Source organism: Nannobrachium achirus, assembly GCF_963921795.1.
Source record: "Nannobrachium achirus genome assembly, chromosome: 7".
Taxonomy (NCBI): domain Eukaryota; kingdom Metazoa; phylum Chordata; class Actinopteri; order Myctophiformes; family Myctophidae; genus Nannobrachium; species Nannobrachium achirus.
The window spans coordinates 20513867-20533849 of NC_137816.1; the positions used below are offsets into that span (position 1 = coordinate 20513867).

The 19983-nt window shown below is 40.4% G+C and overlaps 2 protein-coding genes across 4 annotated transcripts in view; one reads left to right on the top strand and one right to left on the bottom strand.

Moving 5' to 3' along the window:
- The window catches only part of vps13c (vacuolar protein sorting 13 homolog C), a 104690-nt gene extending 94714 nt beyond the window's left edge, over positions 1 to 9976 (top strand). For both annotated transcript variants that reach the window (XM_080730550.1, XM_080730551.1), the window contains 7 exons: positions 231 to 276; positions 719 to 842; positions 5083 to 5197; positions 6930 to 7021; positions 7916 to 8039; positions 8387 to 8470; positions 9083 to 9976. In XM_080730550.1, the coding sequence (XP_080586676.1) occupies positions 231 to 276; positions 719 to 842; positions 5083 to 5197; positions 6930 to 7021; positions 7916 to 8039; positions 8387 to 8470; positions 9083 to 9184 (687 nt within the window). In that variant the 3' untranslated portion in view covers positions 9185 to 9976. The remainder of the gene's footprint in view (positions 1 to 230; positions 277 to 718; positions 843 to 5082; positions 5198 to 6929; positions 7022 to 7915; positions 8040 to 8386; positions 8471 to 9082) is intronic.
- A 4850-nt stretch (positions 9977 to 14826) lies between these two features.
- Positions 14827 to 19983, bottom strand: part of adgrg1 (adhesion G protein-coupled receptor G1) — a 31362-nt gene continuing 26205 nt past the window's right edge. The window contains exons 13-16 of one of the 2 annotated variants that reach the window (XR_013962213.1): positions 18586 to 18685; positions 16334 to 16611; positions 15505 to 15731; positions 14827 to 14943 (exon numbers count right to left, since the gene is read on the bottom strand). Coding sequence is in view for 1 of the 2 variants with exons in the window: in XM_080730684.1 (XP_080586810.1) it covers positions 15556 to 15731; positions 16334 to 16611; positions 18586 to 18685 (554 nt within the window). In the remaining variant the exon portion in view is untranslated. Of the gene's footprint in view, positions 14944 to 15239; positions 15732 to 16333; positions 16612 to 18585; positions 18686 to 19983 lie in introns of those variants that run through there. The other variant, XM_080730684.1, reaches the window with a different exon arrangement.

A 19983-nucleotide genomic window follows, 5' to 3' on the forward strand; every position in this document is an offset into this window, starting at 1 on the left:
ACGCGGTTAACACGTTTAAACTGAAGCAATAAGCCACAAGAGGCATGTGGTTACCTGGTATTTTATAACGGCTGAGAGGTGTGGTGATCTCCAACACTCTCAGCCGTGTGTTTCACCCCAAAGTGTGTTGATCTACAAGCTCACAATGCGATGCATTGTGACCAAGTATTAATCAGGCCTTACTAGTGTTTCCACTACGTCACTCTGACAGTCATCTTGTCTCTCCCCAGGGTGTCGTTGGAGGGGTGACGGGTATCGTCACCAAACCTATGGAGGGTATGTTTCTCACACACACACACACACACACACACACACACACACACACACACAGTCCCTCGTCATATCTGGTTAATGCTTTTGAGCTTCTCCACCAGTTCTGTCTGTTAATGAGAGCAAGCATCTCTTGGCAGCTTGTCGGCAGGAAGCGCTTTCCAATTTCTTCACGAGCCGAGTCGGGCCGACATCGGCACGTTGGAGAGTTGGCATTTGATGTTCTTTGAGAGTCTGTAACTCTCACAGTATACAAATGAACATAATGGACCTGAACAGGTCCATTTGGTTCCATTTGTATACTGTCCCCTTAATGCCCCCCTTAACTCTTGACTCAAATGGACCGTAACTATTTGGTTCCATTTTTGTTGTGTCAGAGTTAGGGGGGTCCTTGAAATGTAGATGTTTGAGAACCACTGGTCTAATCCCCCAATATGTTTTGCTCCAGGGGCGAAGAAGGAGGGTGCAGCTGGCTTCTTCAAAGGCATAGGGAAGGGCCTGGTGGGTGTGGTAGCCCGGCCGACAGGGGGTATCGTCGACATGGCCTCAAGCACCTTCCAGGGCATTCAGAGGTAGGAGGCTGGATATTCAATTTGTAGTGCTTTTGACAAGCTTTCTTTATTTCGGTGCATAAGTCATTTCGATTTTGGCACTTTGTAGTTATATTGAAATACTTTGCACAGTGTTTTGTGTGAATTTATTCTGTTTACCTCAGTAAATGTTTTATTATTATTTTTTGTACATCGTTGCTGCCAGGCGGAAACCTCACATCTCCCTGTTTCAAATGTTTATATATTTTTTTGTCACGATGGGTCATGATGAGAATAATAAAAGGGTACGGTTTTGGACATGGTTTCACCTGACAGTGACGACATACTGCAGTGTTTAACATTATGCTTAATGTGTTGTGTGTTTAATGTGTGTCTGTGTGCTGGCCATAACCTTTTTCTATCTCTTTGTGTTTTTACTCTTGTTCACTGACTAATGTTTCCATTTGTTTTCATACTTTTTGTCTTATAAGTTAACACCTCGGACTGTTGTTTTGTTTATGTTTTGTTTTGTGAGTATTTGAGCACATTAAAACAGCACTCCTCAGTCGTTAGGTGTAAGTAGTTTAATGAGCAACAAGGTTGACGTCCCTCAATAATTTAAATTGAAAAATATTTTAACATAATAATAGTGTTTCTTTTAGCATTCTATACAGTGATGGTGGTATTTGAGTGATTTTGTATTACTTTAAATTTTAAAATCATTGCTGTTAAGATCGTGCAGGTTGCTACAGTATATGAGTTCTTTCTAGTTTGACATTATATTATGATAAGACCTCTAACCAACTTAGCCTCGAATCAGAAGGCAGGAGGAGTCCGTTTACTAGGCTATAACCCACTGGCCTGTTCATGTTTGGGATTTACTTTAAGGAAATGTATGTTTTGTTAATTTCTCTGGCAAACATAGCCATTGGGACAGTTATAGTGAATAGCAAAACCATACTGTATTTATTTTTTAAATCAAAGCCACCAAAATTGCTTCCTTTCCTTTTTACGTTTACTAGGGTATTTGATACAGTGTCAGAAAGTACCAGCCTTTAAAGTATTCTTATTTTTTCTGGTTAATTATTTCCAAATGAACATAATAATACAGCTGCAAGCAGCTATTAAAGGGGCCAAGTACCAAAGGTGAGACTGCAAAATGTAGTGTAGATCAAATACATTTCAAATCAGTGAGCATACAGTATAGGACAGTCCTGCTGTAAATGTCATCCCTGAGACAACTGGACACCTCACCTCTCTTTGTTTTGTTGGCTTATTTTGACCTAACAATAATTCTGTTCATTTTATACTCCTCTTATATTGTTTATTTTGTATCTTTATGAATGCAACTGAACTGAATGTATACTCATGGATTAAAACAAAAAACAATTTGTCTTAAGAAACTTTACCCAACAAAAGGGAGCACATCTACTGTGTACAGTAGCCTCTTTGGTGCTTGGGCCCCCTAAACGTTGTATTCATTTCTATTCTCATTTTAGCCCTGAAGGCAATGACAACTAGAAAAGGTGAGAAGGGGTCTAGATTTTGATATGCACTCTGCATACTAGCATCTCTCACTTGAGGGATTACATTGGTAAGACTGAGGAGAGCTGCTTTGAATTAAACCCGGGAAGCTGTCTGATCATGGTTTTGCTAGTGTCTGCTGGGCTATGCTGGCATGTGTTTTCCTTGCAGGTAGCCCAGAAACGGGTAAGTCTATGCATTGTGTTAGTGAAACCATCCATTATTTTCTACTTACCATGCTGTATGTGTATGATGCACACATTAACTAGAATGGGGAAAACATTAACATTGGATTAATTCTCTACACTCACCCATCCCTCATTTTAACTATGCTACTTACTACATGTACCTTGTGCCCCTGTACGCCCTTGTCCCTTGCTGCAGCATTGTGAGATTAAACTGGCCTACACCCTAAGGAAAGACCAGAGCTTCTGTCTACTGTACAATTTATCGGACAAGACCTGCATATTCTTTAAAAGAAAATATATAGCGTTTTCAACTCACCAATGTGTCTACTTTTGATTGGTTTACAGCAGTGTTTCTCAAACTTTCACATTTCAAGGTCTCCCTTTAACTCTGACAGTGTACAAATGGGTTCATTTGGTTCAATTTTTACACTGTCAGAGTTACAGACTAGTATCGGTCGATTTAGACCCTCCTAAAGGAACCCACAGAGTCCCTGGAATCCACTTTGAGAACCACTGGTTTACAGTTATACATTTTCAATACATGTTAATAATATCATATATTGACAAGACGTTAATATCATACTATTATGTTGGGAAGTGACATAATTTGTATTGTCCAATTTCTTTTTCTTTTTTTTTTCTTTTTTTTAGTATGGCTCTTATGAGAAAATTATATTTAATTCCAAATACATTTTTATGTTTAATTCCAAATACATTTTAATTTGCAACACTACAGACAAAAGCTAGTCTGGCGAGCCTCCCCTCGCCATGCATCTGTTCTCTCCTCTGGGACTGGCTGACTGACTGAAAGAGCGCACGGCACTGCCATGAACACAGTTTGGCGTGCTTCTACTGTACAACCACAAACATTTGACCAAGCTGAAAGGTTTCAGCTGAGCACTAAACACATTTGTCCACTCGCTACACAACCCAAAGATCACCTGCCACTTTAACTGTTTTACTATCGTAGCAGGTTTTTAGAGTGGAATAAGACTCACTGGTGGTTTTGTAAAAGACTGCTACTACAGCAGTCAGACCAACTACGACAGAAATGTACTATCGACCAGTTAGTCAAAAGTACTGTTCATTTTATAATGCAGTACAGTTTTCTTTACAGTGCAATAAAAAAGGAACAATATAGAATTTTTATAAAAACCCACATTAGAAGAACTGAAGTATAACAAAAATAATAATAACAAATACAAATAATAACAAATAATTTGTTATATGCTGCGACCAGCTCTCAGTTAAGGTTGCATGTGTGAGTTGGAATGTACGCACAGACCATAACATTTACATTTTAAAGTTAATAGAAATCATTAAATGTAAATCAATTATTGGTAACAGTCTGCAAAGTCTGCTATGTCTTTAAATACATTAGATTAAGTGTTGCATGCCCTCTCAGCCAATCAGGACACAGGGTTCTATCCATCAGTGGTTTGGTTTTGTATTACTCAGCACTTGAACAAGCCAGATAGAGTGGCTTGTACTACTGTAGCTGCTTCTGTCTACCCTGGCAACACTGTACATTAATAACACAATTACTTAATTAGTCCGGTCAAATGCAGCTATGCAGATTAGGTACTACAACTTACTGTACATACGACTCCACCATTCTTTCCATTCCCACATCTCACCTCACCAATCCGCTGATCCCAAACCAACTGCCAAGCTGCCCCTTGGCGAGTTTCTGAAAAGCATTAGCTCCACCGACCTCCAAAATCATTGAAGAGCCATGTTTCATACACATTAATGCTCATTCTTAATGCACTGAAAATACCCAGTCCATTCTGCGTAACCTGACAAACTTACCGTTTCATGCTTTCAATGTAGAAGTAATTTAAGGTGAGATATTGCAACTCGGCACATTGTAATGCAACTCGAACCCCTCCCTCCCTGTTTTGGATCTGGTAATGGCCGAAACCTTTGTTTCATTATTTTTGGGCTGGCATTGTTCTGTTCAGAATGGAGAATTTAGCTGCCATGCACTGGATGCTAGAGCACCATCACTTAACAGCAAGCATCATTTTGCATAAAAAGTCTGCGTAGTGGCTGTTTAACTTGTGAGTCCAGGTCTGAATTGTGGCTTGTGTGTTCAGTTGCTTGTTAAAGTTGCTCCCAAAAGTACTCAGATAAAAATGATCCCTTTGAATTCACAACATGTGAATTCTTATGGCCTATGGTCTGTCTTAGAGCATAGGAATAACCTAAACATTGCTGCTCCAGAAAAGAAAGAAATGCAAGTGCAAATAGTTTATTTGTGTTTCATGGCCTTTGGGGCCTTGAAAACTTAAAAAATCTGTAATTAAGAACATCAGATGGCCATCATCAAATGTGGATTAATTACAAAATATAATTAAATACACAGGCTTCAATGAGCATCATGTTCTTTATTCCTGAAAATGTACTTACATTTTGTTGTCTATTGTATTTTGTCATCAGTGATTATGCTGAGCATTGTACTTTGTGTCACTGGTTGACGTCTATCTGTTTTCATTAGGCTAACTCTGCTATTCCGTACGTGCGTGCGTGTGTGTTCATGCATGTTTTGCATGTGTTGTGGTGGTCAGGGCTGCTGAGTCGACAGAGGAGGTGACCAGACTGAGACCTGTGCGACTCATCAGAGAGGATGGCATCATCAGACCCTACAACCACACAGAGTCCCAGGGTTACGACCTCTTTCAGGTGGGATAATCTTTTACTGAGTTCCCTCTATGGTACCACAACATAAAGCAGTACCATTTTATTCTGTATAAACCCCAGTTACATCTGCCATACATACTATAATCCCCATTAAGACAATACCTAACAACTTAAAGGGGAAGACCACCCATTTTCAATATTGAAATATGTCATTAATATACCTTAGAGGAGTTGTGTGGAAATATAAAAAAAGTTCCCCCCCTTCTGTGTTGCCTAGAACTGGAGGATTGATTTTGGGGTTTCTATTGTAAAGTACAATGTGTGATGTCATCAAGTTGTACTTTACAATACAAACCCCAAAATCATTCCTCCAGTTCTAGGCAACACAGAAGGGCGGGGGGAACTTTTTTTCTATTTCCACACAACTCCTCTAAGGTATATTAATGACACAGTTCAATATTAAAAATGGGTGGTCTGCCCCTTTAAGCTGTATACTCAATAAACGAATAGCCGTACTTGGTTGACTGAGGTTGGCTCTGTGCTTGCTCTTTTTTCCCTCTACACCAAATCTCTTCGCCGAAAGTGGGCTCACGTGATCTTGTTCAGTAGATTTGCTATTTTCAGCCAGTGTTCCCCCCCAGAATAGGGATTGTAGGTTGTTTAATGAAGTTTAAAGTTGGCTCAACAAACCTTTCTTCTTTCACTCTGTTATTTATTTTTGCATCTATTGCAACGTTCAATGTTCCTTATCTTGAAGTTGAACGCTTTGATTCAGTTTATTATTTCTTTAATGATCAGCAAACCTGTTTCGTCTTTGTGCAGACACCTTGTTTTCAGCTTCTAATTTCTTCTCTATCTTTCCTTCTCTTTTCATGCAGCCTGATGACGAGATTGATTGATTGATTAATTGATTGATTAATTGATTGATTAATTGATTGATTGATTAATTGTCAAATTCCTGAATGAAATTATATTGTCACTCCTGATAAATATATAATCTTTATAAATATAGATGCCTGTGTGTAAAATCTGAAAGCTTTTCTTTTTATTGTACTTGTAAATTCTTTCTTTTCCTTAAGCCTTGTTTTGCATGGCAAAGCAAATATCTTTTCCTATACTTTAAGCATTTATTAATAAATTGTACAGCTTTTTGCCAGATTCTTCATTTCTTTTTATTGAAAACTAACATGACAACCATTTATAATCAATTGACAGACATAATAATGTATGTGGTAACCCTGTAGAAATTAGCACTATTTTTGTAAAAGGTTTGTAGGATTAGCAGTTAATTTCATAACTGTATATATCAGTAACCAATGCAAATTACGTTGTTCCTGTAAGTATATATTCCATTGATGGCACAAGGTTTTTCAAATTGATGTAAGAATTATGCAATAGTGTCATTTACCACAGCATGACTTGACAATACTTTGAAATGTATATTTTCAAGCACATATAGTATAGACTATATCTCTACCCAGGAAATGCTATCGTATTTGTGAAATAATGTATGGAAAAGAAGACCAAATATCCCCCGGGGGATTGATTTAATTTCAACTATTGATTGCCTTAAAGCTCATTAATGTACTGTATATGTATGTATCTACTGGCCCTAATAGCATTTCAATGTCCTTCAACACGTGATGTCTGTATTGTGTGCTGACAACCATTGTTTAATAAAAATACACAACTTATTCAACATTTCCTTATTCCATTTTTTTTTCTCATGTCAGTACATGTGTTGATGAGCGAGGCTGGTGTTTCTTTGTTTTAGAGGTCAGAGATCAGGCAGCTGGAGGGGGAGGTGTTCAGGGACCACTGTGAATATCCTGGACACAGGAAGACCAACATCATTGTCACTAACAAGTATGTGGGGCATATACAGTTTCTTTTTATCACTTAAAGAGGCTCTCGAGGAGAGACCATGGGTCAAAGCTGCCTATTAGATTCTGAGATGTCTTGTAAGAAAAGTTTACATTTCTATCCTCGTTGATAAAGGCAAGGTCACAGGGTTGGTGTTTTTATTGACAAGAAATGGATATATGAACTTATATTTCTACATACAGTATCTGTCAAAACTCAAAAGGATATAACACGTTGAAAGCTCGAGAGCTTAGTTCCTGTGTGTGTGTGTGTGTGTGTGTGTGTGTGTGTGTGTGTGTGTGTGTGTGTGTGTGTGTGTGTGTGTGTGTGTGTGTGTGTGTGTGTGTGTGTGTGTGTGTGTGTGTGTGTGTGTGTGTGTGTGTGTGTGTGTGTGTGTGTTAGGTCACAGGGAACGTGAATGAACTGCATTTTCAGATGTCATTCATTAGATTTTGAAATGGATATCTTGTGTACAAGTGGAATATGTGGGCCTAAGGGCCTAATGGTGGCACTAAAAGAAAAGCCAAAGGTGTCACGAAAGTCAGGTGGACAATCCTCTACTGAAGATGAAGGCACACATCCATAGTAGTTTTTGAGATGTAGTACGTTGTTATATTGTCATTTCACACGTGGGGTCATGCTGTTGTGCTGAACATGACCTTACTGTCATGACCTTGCTGTGATGGCCTTAGGCATTGTGCCTGCAGTCTCTACCCTACAACCAAATCACAATCACAACCACTACCCTACACTAGTGTTACTAGTGTTACAATACTACCACCTTGAGTGTGATATTTCTTATCTAATTGATTGTTGTTCTGCTTGTTAGTAGAATTAGTTGTTTTGCTACTATAATAAGTACTAATATTATTTTTATTGTACATTCTTTGTCTACAGGAGGGTGATTTGCGTGAAGGAGATTGACTTTGTCAATCATTTCAACAAAGAATGGGAGTTTTTGTTTGAGAACTTCAACAGGCCTCCGACTGTGGTGGGAGCAGAGCTGAAGATCTACTGCAAGGTAACAGAACTCCTACATAATATGTACTTGTACGAGTTACAGTATATATATTATATGAAGATGGGACTCGCAAAGTTGGGTTTGGAACATTTAATTAACCACATGAACCTTCGTGTCTCCTATTCTGGAGATGTCATAATAGGCGACATAGAATCTCACTGTGAGCTTGTAGATCTGCTATTTTCAGCAAAGAGATTTGGTGTAGAGGGGAAAAAAAGGAGGCAAAGTACTAGGCAAAGTACTATAGACCCTTGGGGGACCCCAGTCAACTGAAGTATATAAGCTTTAAGTGTGCGAGTCTTGTATTCCTACTGTACAATTAACGGTCTGGGTGTTGTGTTGTTTAGGAACATAATAAACTAAAGATCCAGAAGAGAGATGGCCAGGAACCTGTGAGAATCATTAACCTGAGGGACCAAACCATTGCCCAGGTACAGTACAGTACAGTTACATGTCGTTAATGTTGGGTAGGAACCTCTCATCTCCGTATTCAAACTTATTTTCTTAAATGCATGCCCTACTTGATCATACAACCACGTCGCACAAAAGCAGCAGATCTGCAAGTGTGTGCTGCGTTTTCTGCTATGTATCTAGTGCATGCTCATCTGTCATTCTCAAGCCTAATTTCTACTCCATAGAATGACGATGTTGCTTACCGAAAATAACAATTTCAATTAGGAAAATCTGGTCAACTGACACAGTATGTGGTGGTGAATGAATTACCTGTAAGCTTTATTTTACACTTTATATATATATATACCATACACTTTATATATTTTACACTTTATTTTACACATCCTTTTCACCTGATGCTCCTGACCAGAGGAACTATAAGTGCAACCACTGAACAAAAGACGGTTTGTAGGTCATCTGGCTTAGAAGAAACTTTAAGAAAAGCAAGTCCAAAGCAGTAGTTCCTAATTCCTGTGATGATCAAGGACCAGACAGTGGGGTCGCCAGTGCATGTGTCAGTGTCACAGAAACGCTCTGGTTTTCGTGCGTGAGTGCACGCAGTGTTGACTTGCTCTTCATTTCCCCTCCAGAACCTCCAGGAGGCCATAGAGCGGGCACGGTTGGCCCAGCAGCAGCACAGGATGGTCAAGCAGAAATCTCAGCGCTTCCTCAAACTGGCCAACAAGCCATGATACTACTGCACATCAGTGGTTCTCAACCGGTGGGTCGGGACCGTGAGGATATCGCAAGTGGGCCCAATTGTCAAAACACAGATTTTAATTAATATTTAAAATAATATGTATGCAAAAGAAATTCTTTGTATTTTCTTCTTTAAAACCTTGAAAGGGGGTTTTCATTGTGATACCTATACTATATTAGTTCCATTAATCCAAGCAACACAATCGATTGATTGATCATTCAAATAAACATGCTCTGAAGATGCCCGAATGGTTTCGAGATTTCCAAGTGGGCCCTGATCCAGAAAAGGTTGAGAACCACTGCTGTACATGACTGCCCTTCTAGCTGTCAAGACAGGCGGTTCAGGGTTACCGAAGGACTTTCCATTCTGGAAACAGTATTGCACTAGCCCTACGTAATTGTAGATAGATGTGTTAAAAGATGATTTGTCTTTGGAAGTAAGACGCAATGTTTGAACACAATACAGCTGACTTGACTATCGGCAGGAAGCTGCCATCTGCTGTGTATTCCCATTGATAGAAATATTCATGTTCATTATGAAATGCAGAGTCATTTTTTATTAAATAGATTTTCATCAGACATATTTGTTTAGATAAAATATATTTGTGATTCTGACAGGAAATTAAAGACATGTCAGCAAATCTTTGTCTATGATTCTGACATTTTCAGTATAATTATGCTTTGAGTCAGAGCATTGTTGTCTTTGAGTTTAGAGGTACAGCTATGTTTGTCAAATGAATTTCCTTTTCTGTAACATGAATTATTTTCTATAAAACTATAATTCCATCAAATAGACTGTTCTTTTGACTTATTTTTTTCTCAACTGGTTCATACACTCTTAAGACTAATATAGTCAGACCAGAGTCAATGACATGTTGAATATGTGAAATTCATCATGGTTTCGGAACCTCCTGAAGACGAGGTTGCACAGACTTAACACTTTATTAGCGAGATGTATTAAAAATTGTTTCTAGTTTCTACAGTGCATTCAGAAACATCTTTAATATGTTTTGTATAAGTGTACCAAGACTTATTGAATACTAAGATTATTCCTAGAATACTTAATACTGTAATCATGAATGCTTTATTTCTATTGTAGCATACCTTCAAAATGCTTAAACTAAATCGCTGCACAATGCTGCAACCGTCGACTAACAAGAATTTCATAAAAACTACTGTCATACTGTAGGTGGTGGTCATTGTGATGACCCTTTCTGCCCTCCACCAGACAAATTTCCTTTTGTTTTTTCGTAATCAGTAAAAAGAGTTCACAAGTACTGTGTTCGGTGTATCTGTGCATCCGGTGTGTCTTGTGTGTCTGTTCATGTCATCCAATTGGAAAACCCTTGACAAAACACAGGGTGATGTGATGTCAGCAACTTGGTGACGTCACCACCAACAAGTGCGACCTGATATAAATAACAAGGCGCAAGTCGGCACCTCTGCAGAGTGCCAACCTGCCCACACACATACAGACAGCACTGATCGCTTGCACGCTCTGCTGGCGCACAAGTAGGCCATACATGGAAGCTGCATAAAGGTCACATCACTGAGAATGATGGTTCCTCATTGGCAAAAGATTACTCCATAAAGTTGGAACAGAACACTAGTGTGTTTCCATAATAGGCAACCACACTAATAAAGCCTATAGGGAAAAATTAAATAAAGATCTTATAAAAATATATAATATAATAATATCACAGACAACTGTGGTTAGAAATGGTTGAGAAGTAGACACCTCACCTAGCTGACATTTTCAGTACAGAGGAATTCTCTTGGCCTAGGTCTTAACAAGATCATTGACATCAGCTGGCATCTGATTGGAACTATGCAACATGGGCTTTATGGTCCATTCAGGCCAGGAAGTGATCTCTGAGTGAAAAGTTATGGAGGAAATAATATTCAAAATAGAATTTCAAGAAAAACACGAAACACACCCAAATATGTTATTAGTCCTTAAAGTCAGTTAAAAGGGGATGAGTGCAAAATCGTCTTAGTACCCCTTTACGGTAATGTAGGCCTATTCCACAAAACTTCTGCTGCAGAGAGCTCAGCTAATCCACTGTTTTGCATTGCCAGAGTCCAATATGGAATCTTAAGGGGTCTGTCATTCTGAGTGTGTTTACAAATGGACCCATAAGGGTCCATATATTGCTCTATATTGTGTCTATCATTGGTGTGTTTGTTCAGTACCAGGAGTCTGGCTCCCCAGCTTGTAAACAGAAAATACATTTTCAGGATGGGATAATAATAGTCTTTATTGTCGCCGAAGGGATATTTGACTTCACATTAAGTCTGTCAACAAAAACAACACCACATAACCATATACACAAAACAACATATCACAAAGACAAATAATGACGTCCCCCCACTGTACAAAGAAAACTATCCTATCGACGGGGACATCAGGAGAGAGATAAATGAACACTGATGTGCAGATCGGGGTCCAAGAGATAACATGGTATCAAATGGGGGGTCCCATGGTCTAATTCATATCAAAACAGGGGTCCTAGAAATTAAAAAGAGAGAAAGCCACTGAGCCATTTACAGTATGAGGATGAGTCATTTCGTATAGCTTTTTTATGCTTGAGGGAATCTGTGTACTCCATCCACTCCTTCCTTTCCTCCTCCTCCCAGCTCCTCTCTTCCTCCTTCTCCAAGGGCTGGTTCAGTTCCTCCCAGGCCTTTAGGACCTCCTGTCTTTTCCTTCTTTTCTGCATGTAGGAGAAACCATAACCAAGCACGAGTGCTCCAGCTGCCAAGGACATGACCCCTAGAGCAACCACTTTCTGTGTAAACATTACTAAAACAGAATCTTCTAACTACATGTGTGACTGCTATATGCAGGGTTGGACACAGCCTTTTATACACTTGGAGGCAGTGTTTACTCCTGTCATCATGATGAGGACATGATGAGTCAGCGATGACCATATATGGTGTCCAGGCCAGTCTATGACGTCGGCACTGTGATGTCATATTGACATCATAATCCACCATATCTGTTCTTAATGTTAATTTAATAATTTTCTAATTTAATTTGCACAACACTGATGATAGTTCTGTCCAACAAGTCTCTGAAGCCATCTATGAACAAGGTTAATCTGCTACAATTTTAAAGTAATATTTAGTAATAGCAGATCTATAAATGTAGATTTGAATAGTTTATACAGCAGAAACTAGTTCTATATTATTGGGTCACCAACCTTTTATTGCGACCGTCAGGTCGCAGTTACTATCAAAACCTCCACCGGCTGTCAGTCTGACGGCATGTCACATCACGTCATGTCACACTTTTCCCCTACTCATATCTCCGCCACCATTGCCCCTATCCATGCCAAACTTTGCACACACACTCCTTGAATACCAAACCACCCCTCATTTATCACATGGCCCTCTTCTAGCGCCACCATCAGGCAGATTCTTGCAAAACACATTTTTGGAAACTGCTCATATAGATTTTGCCCTAAAATCACACAAAGCGGTAGACAGTATGTCAGTCATGTCATCAACATGGATCTGTCCCATTTAGCGCCACCATCAGGCCAATTTTTTCAAACACATTTTTGGACACTGCTCCTACAGATTTTGCCCTAAAATCACTACACATTATGTCTATAGTCATGTCATCAACATACATGTGACCTGACAGTCGCTTGTATTTATAAATGTAGTCCACATGAGGGCGACAAAGACAGTCGAATAAAAAGATCAACTGCATCAGATCTTTGAAAGTGCTGTTAACATTAACATTATTCAATTTCTATATTCCATTAACTATATTAGTTAATGGATTTAGATGAATGTTGTGTTTTTGACCCATGCTGCTAGTTAGTTGGGCACTAATACGCTGGTCCCACTAATTATCTTCTTTTAAAGGCACTCTTCATAAATAGCCTACAGAAAGCATGATATTCAGGCTAAACAATGTTCTTTTGTCACAAAATGATTTATTAGCTTAAGAATGTCCACTTAAATTGCAACATTAACACAGACAAAGTAGCAGTCTGCTATTAAGACATTACACACCACAGAATTCTGCACGATTGAACAATCTGAAGAGAAAAGCTTGAGAACCACTGGTTTAGAACACAACAAATTGAAATCTGTGTAATTGATATGAAGTGCGGAATGGGAAACCTCTTACTGAAGATCTGCATGAGGCCTGACTTCAGTCAGGCCTCAGTCAGTCAATCTGATGTGAACATCAACACACTAAATGATTCTACATTACAGTATGTACAGTATAGCAGATACAGTAATATGGTGAACTATTCATTACAATTTTGCAAAAAAAAAGCATATATACACAACATAAATATAATACAAAAGTCATTTCTTAAAAAATAAATGTCTTCTATAACATACATTTAAACGTCAGGCTTGTAAGGATGAACAAAACAATAATAATGCTCGGTGACTGTACACGGACAGTATAAAATACAAACTACACCTAAAGTGCTACTTCAAAGTACTGAAATGAGCCATGAAATGACAAGCTTACACGGTACAGCAACTAAAACAAAAGCTTATGAAAGGTTTTTTTTTTGTATAACAGTAGCTTTCATTTACACCATCTAAAATGTGTATTATGGTCATTTCAGTGCAACGGCCTAAATCTCCAGGCTAATTTCCCTTGGTTCCCAGGTCAGGGTCTAGCCCCTGCGGTTGGGCAATTCGTTTTTCCAGAGGGTCATACTGACTTCGATAAAGTGAGTTAAGGGCTGAATCTTGATACACATAGTGCTGAATTATATTAATACGGTACAAATTTAATTGACACAAAATGCTGACTTCACAGGTGTAGGCTACTCTGAGGTCACAATGAAAAGATGACATAAAACAATCCATCTCAACGCATTATACATTTTTTGTCATTAACCTATTAATTTATATCTGTCCAGTTGCCTTACATGCACCACTTAATAGATCAAAATGCAATTAATACTATAAATATAGAGTCAAGGCAATTTCACAATTATAAACATTTGATATTTACCATTCGAGTATACTGTTGCCTTTATCGGTGGAATGTAGGTAATCTATGTACTCGAATAGTAAATATGAATTGCAATATTTGGAATTGAGTCAAATTAATTTGCCTTTTATCATTTTGATTTTTTTTCCGGTTTGCTTTCCTTTGAGGAAGTCGTGGGCCGGATTGAAATGGTCTAGAGGCCGGGTCTGGGCCCCGGGCTGTATGTTGCCCATGTGTGGGAAAATTCACCAGTGAATCAGCTCAAATCTACGGTAAACATCAAAAGGCTGTTAGATACAGGCACCAGTCCTGTACTAGCAGTTCCTGAGTGATGGTGGATGTAATCGAGAACATAACTATCCACCACATTACAACAATTCTGAGCCACTGTTTTATCCTGCCAGCCTACGGGAGAACCAGAGGGATGGTGTTTGCTACTAGGGATGGGATGATATTTCATATCACCATTATTGTGGCCAAAATAAGTGCGATTGACGATAACAGCCGATCTACAAGCTCTCAATACCAAAGAGATTTGGTGTAGATAGAGAAAAAGGCAGTCCAAGTACAGAGCCAGCTCATGTCCAGTGTATGATGAAGGACAATTTGACGGCAAATGAAAATATATTTTTATCGCGATAAACGATGAAAACGATTATTGTCCCAGCCCTAGAGGACTTACCTAGTATCACCAAACAACCACCTGGATGTAGGAATCCTTACCTAGTATCAGGTCAACCTTTACCTCATGGTTCAAGGCAGGGACGTGCTGGGCCCCTGATTCAGCCCGGGAAAAAGAGTTGGAGAGGCCCTCATTGTGCGCTATAGAGAGAGATCTCTCTCTATAGCGCTGCTGCCACTCAAAAATTTGCCATTTCAGATCATGACAAGTGACAAGCAAGTGGGCCAATATGAGTTATATTTCGTCATTGTCGGGTGGAAACCTTGTATGTCCAAAACCATTTTAAAAATGATTTAAACTAGTGAAAACAGCCGATCTACAAGCACACAACGCCTCGCATCGCGAGGCGTTGTGTGCTTGTAGATCTGCTGTTTTCACTACTTTTGCGCGACAGCCTTGTATGATGAAGCAGGGCTTTGCTTTGCAAAACAATTTACACATTTGAAACTTGGAGATAGGTTTTCTGCCTGACAGTGACGATTTAATTGATGGCCGCCCAGCCTCTAAAATGGAACGAAGGCCGACATTTTATTTTTATTTTTTTCCTAATGGCCGGCCTGGACCGGCCAGGAATGAACCGGCCGTTCGGGAGTTGTCCCGCTTTTCCCAATGGCCAACACGTGACACGTCCCTGGTTCAAGGACCTGAGCTCACACACACACACACACACGCTGAATCAGTATTCCCGCTAAAACTGAATGCAAAGTTCAAGCAGACATGTGCTTTGTGCTACTGGTGTTAGAGTCCAGCTCTTTGTAGGAGTTGTTGTCGTGGGCCTGCAGCATGTGCTGCCTGGCGGAGCTGACGCTGGACCTCTGAGCGGAGCCGCTCTCCGTCCGCCGCATTCTGTCCAGTAAGAAGAAGCGCAGGAGCAAGGAGAACCCTGTGGGGAGAAGAACCCGGCAGTCAGACGAACAGAAAGAATCTAGAACTGGGAAGATTGTGCTCTGTACCTCCACCCCCCATAAACATGATCATCAGGTATTATTATTATTATTAATAATAATATATAAAAAGTGTACAGTAAGTACACTTTAATACATGATACATTAATTAAAGTAGTACTGTAAAACCTTTAGTAAACACTCAAGTAACAGACAACACTGCACCCCAACATCCATATTGTGGGGGGAACATTAGCCAAAAATAGCAACAGCAATTAAGAGTTGATCTGCCACGTAAGAGATTTATTTGGTGTAGACAGAAAAAGCCGTCAAAGTATAGAGCCAACTCCAGTTTATTAAGTGTTTCCCAAACAGTGGGTTGGGAACTTACCATTTTAGGGGTCGTGAGTAGATATGCCTTTATTTTTAGTTTCCTACATTTAGTTTTCAATTATTATTATTGCAAAAGATTTTCAAAAGTGTCCTCCCCCAAAAATCTATATGTTTTATAAATTAAAAACAAATTCAAAACAATTAATTCCGTAAATTAGTGAACCACTGGTCTAGAGGCGGTTTATAAACACCATGTGCAACCACAGACCTTGGAGAGAGTTGAGGATGCAGGTCAGGATGAGGACATAGTTGGACAGAACTCCAAAGTTGAGAAAGCTGAGGCCCCAGGTGCTTCCAAAGAGAACGCTGAGACCCCAGATGCCAAAGAAGGTCCTGGAGCTCTGGGTCCTCCACTCGTCTCTGTTGCGGACCTGCCTGTAGATCAGGTACAGCATCACCAGGCCTGAGGCCACCAGCAGCGCCAGCATGCTCACGTTGGTGCAGTAGTGAGCCAGGAAGGCCTGGTCACTGCGCTTCATCCAACACCTGGTAAATGGCAACACACACACATGCATTAATTCGACATTGACGCAACCTGGGCTCACACAAGCCATTGTCACTCTTTCTATTTTCAAACAAAGTTGAACAAAAATGCTATACCGACAAACCCTCTCTGTCTGAACCTTCCCTAAAATACCCTGGACAACGCTCTACACATCCCACTCTTAAGCTCTGTACAGACCGGCGAATTAGCGAAAGCGACGTGAATAAGCGAACCAAAAAAGCGAAGTATTCGCGAATTCGCCTTTTTCCATACACACCAAAAAGCGATGCGAATATGCGTCTAATATTCGCTTAATTCGCCTAAAAACTAGGGGGTGATATCTGCCTGTAGCCACCGGAGAAATGAGGAGAAGAAAGGAGAGAGAGGAGAGAGGAGAACGGACGGGGAAACAAATAAAACAATGGAAACTACATCCTCAAGTGATGACATGGCCGTGGTTGTTAGCCTATTAAATAATAAAAAGAAAAAGAAGAATAGAAGTCTTCACCGGGGCACACAACCCATCACATCACAGAAGAGACAACACTCGTTCACCGTTCCCCCTCCGCTCCGTTCCCCCACAGACAGGCAGCTCGCAGCAGCGGTGGTGTAAAGTAACTAGAAGTACATTTACGTGAGTAGCCTGTACTTGTGTAGGTATTTGTACTTGAGTCCAATTCCCAGTACTTTCCTTCTACTCCACTACATTTCGGATCCTATTGTATTTAATACCCAGCGATTTATTTTAAAACATTAGTCTTTTTGCAGATATACAGTAAATGAACAATAAAACATAAATAAACCATGCTTTTACCAGTAGACATTCGAGTACTTTTTCCAAGCAGCCACACAGACGACCGGAAAAGCAATGCAAAGGGAAGGACCCTCGACCATGCTCTCTCTCTCTCTTTAATAGGATAGAGTGAGCTTGCTTTGTTACAGAGAGAGAGAGGAGTTCACCAGCGAATGTTCGCTAAATTCGACACAAGGGCGAATAAAAAAACAGACACCTTTTCGCTTTTTTTAAATTCGCGTTTGGTGTGGATGCTTCCATTGACTTTATAAGGTTTTAAACAAAAGGCGAATTATACGCTAATTCGCTATTCGCCAATTCGCCGGCGGTATGTACGGACATTTACTCCCTCCTGGCTCCAAAACTGTGGAACAAACTCCCCATTGCAGTCAGAACTGCAGAGGTGAGTCTGGAGAGGCGAGTCTTCAGATTACAGCAGAATATTGGGAGTGAGACACCCAATTTTCCACTGTAATCTGAAGACTCACCTCTTCAGACTCCACCTCAGCCCCACACTCTCCCCACACCCCTTCCTGACACCTTCTTCTCAATTAATGCTAGCGATTGACCAAGATGATTATCTTTTTTTTTTTTTTTTTTACTTTAAAAACAAGTAAAAAAAAAAAAGATATGATGATCTTGCAGACATAAATGTGTCATTTGTTATCATGTTTTTAACTTGTTTAGCATGGTATTTAAAAAGATGCTAGGTTCATTGTTTGCCTGGCTGTTATCCTATAGTTTCAATGTACAAATTATTATTTTGATAGTATATTTTAGGTTAGGCAATCTAGGATCTTGGTTTACCTGTGATCCTAGTTTCTCTGAACTCTATGTATGTGATTACCTTGCTTATTGTAAGTCGCTCTTATTGTAAGTCACTCTGCATAAATGCCTAAATCGTAAATTGTAACCGAGGGCACGGGTGGGGGGGTGAATCCCATAAGTCATCACTATTTTATAAATGAGTCGTAGTGAAACCTTTTAAAAAGCACACACACACACACACACACACACACACACACACACACACACACACACACACACACACACATACACATACACATACACACACACACACACACACACACACACACACACACACACACACACACACAGGAGAAACAGGAGAAATATGCATACCACATGTATATTATGTATCCATATTTAACATGCTACTTACATCTTGAAAGGGTTGTCGACATCATTAGCTGGAAACACTTGTCTCTCACCGTAGATGTTACCCACAGCAAGCAGGATACCAACAGGAATAGCTGGAAGACCTGGAATATGACATCATGCATCATAAGTCCTACTTCATACTAATTCGTACAACGATGTCAGGCAACGACAGGTCTGCTATTTGCTTAAACGATTTTGAAAATGTTTTTCGTTCACGCCTATAATGACGTGCCCAAAATAGGGATGCTAACTTGAAAGTGGAAGCAAGGAATCAAAGTGTCCAGGGGGTGTACTTGTACACCATGGCTGGGGGATGTACTTGTACATAAAGCCGCCTCACGGTACAGAAACAGGAGATATGCTCCTGCTCCTATCGGCCACATGGCTCGGAAACAGTTGGTTCTCAAGCAGTAGGAGCGAGATCATTTAGCGACCTACAACTGGGTTGCAACCTGGTCGGTAGTTTTCACCGACTGGGTCGCTAAATCCACCGACTGGGTCGCTAAATCTACCGACTGGGTCGCTAAATCTACCGACTGGGTCGCTAAATCCACCGACTGGGTTGCTAAATCTACCGACTGGGTCGCTAAATCCACCGACTGGGTTGCTAAATCTACCGACTGGGTCGCTAAATCCACCGACTGGGTTGCTAAATCTACCGACTGGGTCGCTAAATCTACCGACTGGGTTGCTAAATCTACCGACTGGGTCGCTAAATCACCGACTGGGTTGCTAAATCTACCGACTGGGTCGCTAAATCTACCGACTGGGTCGCTAAATCTACCGACTGGGTCGCTAAATCACCGACTGGGTTGCTAAATCTACCGACTGGGTCGCTAAATCTACCGACTGGGTTGCTAAATCACCGACTGGGTTGCTAAATCTACCGACTGGGTCGCTAAATCACCGACTGGGTTGCTAAATCTACCGACTGGGTCGCTAAATCTACCGACGGTTAGGGTTAGGGTTTGGGTTAGGGTTAGGGTTAGGGTTAGGGTTTGGGTTAGGGTTAGGGTTAGGGTTAGGGTTAGGGTTAGGGTTAGCAGCCCGGTCGGTGGATAAGCAACCCTGTCGGTAGATTTAGCGACCCTGTCGGTAGATTTAGCGACCCAGTCGGTAGATTTAGCGACCCAGTCGGTAGATTTAGCGACCCAGTCGGTAGATTTAGCGACCCAGTCGGTAAATTAAGCGACCCAGTCGGTAGATTTAGCGACCCAGTCGGTAGATTTAGCGACCCAGTCGGTAGATTTAGCGACCCAGTCGGTAAATTTAGCGACCCAGTCGGTAGATTTAGCGACCCAGTCGGTAGATTTTGCGACCCAGTCGGTAGATTTAGCAACCCAGTCGGTATATTTAGCGACCCAGTCGGTAGATTTAGCAACCCAGTCGGTGAAAACTA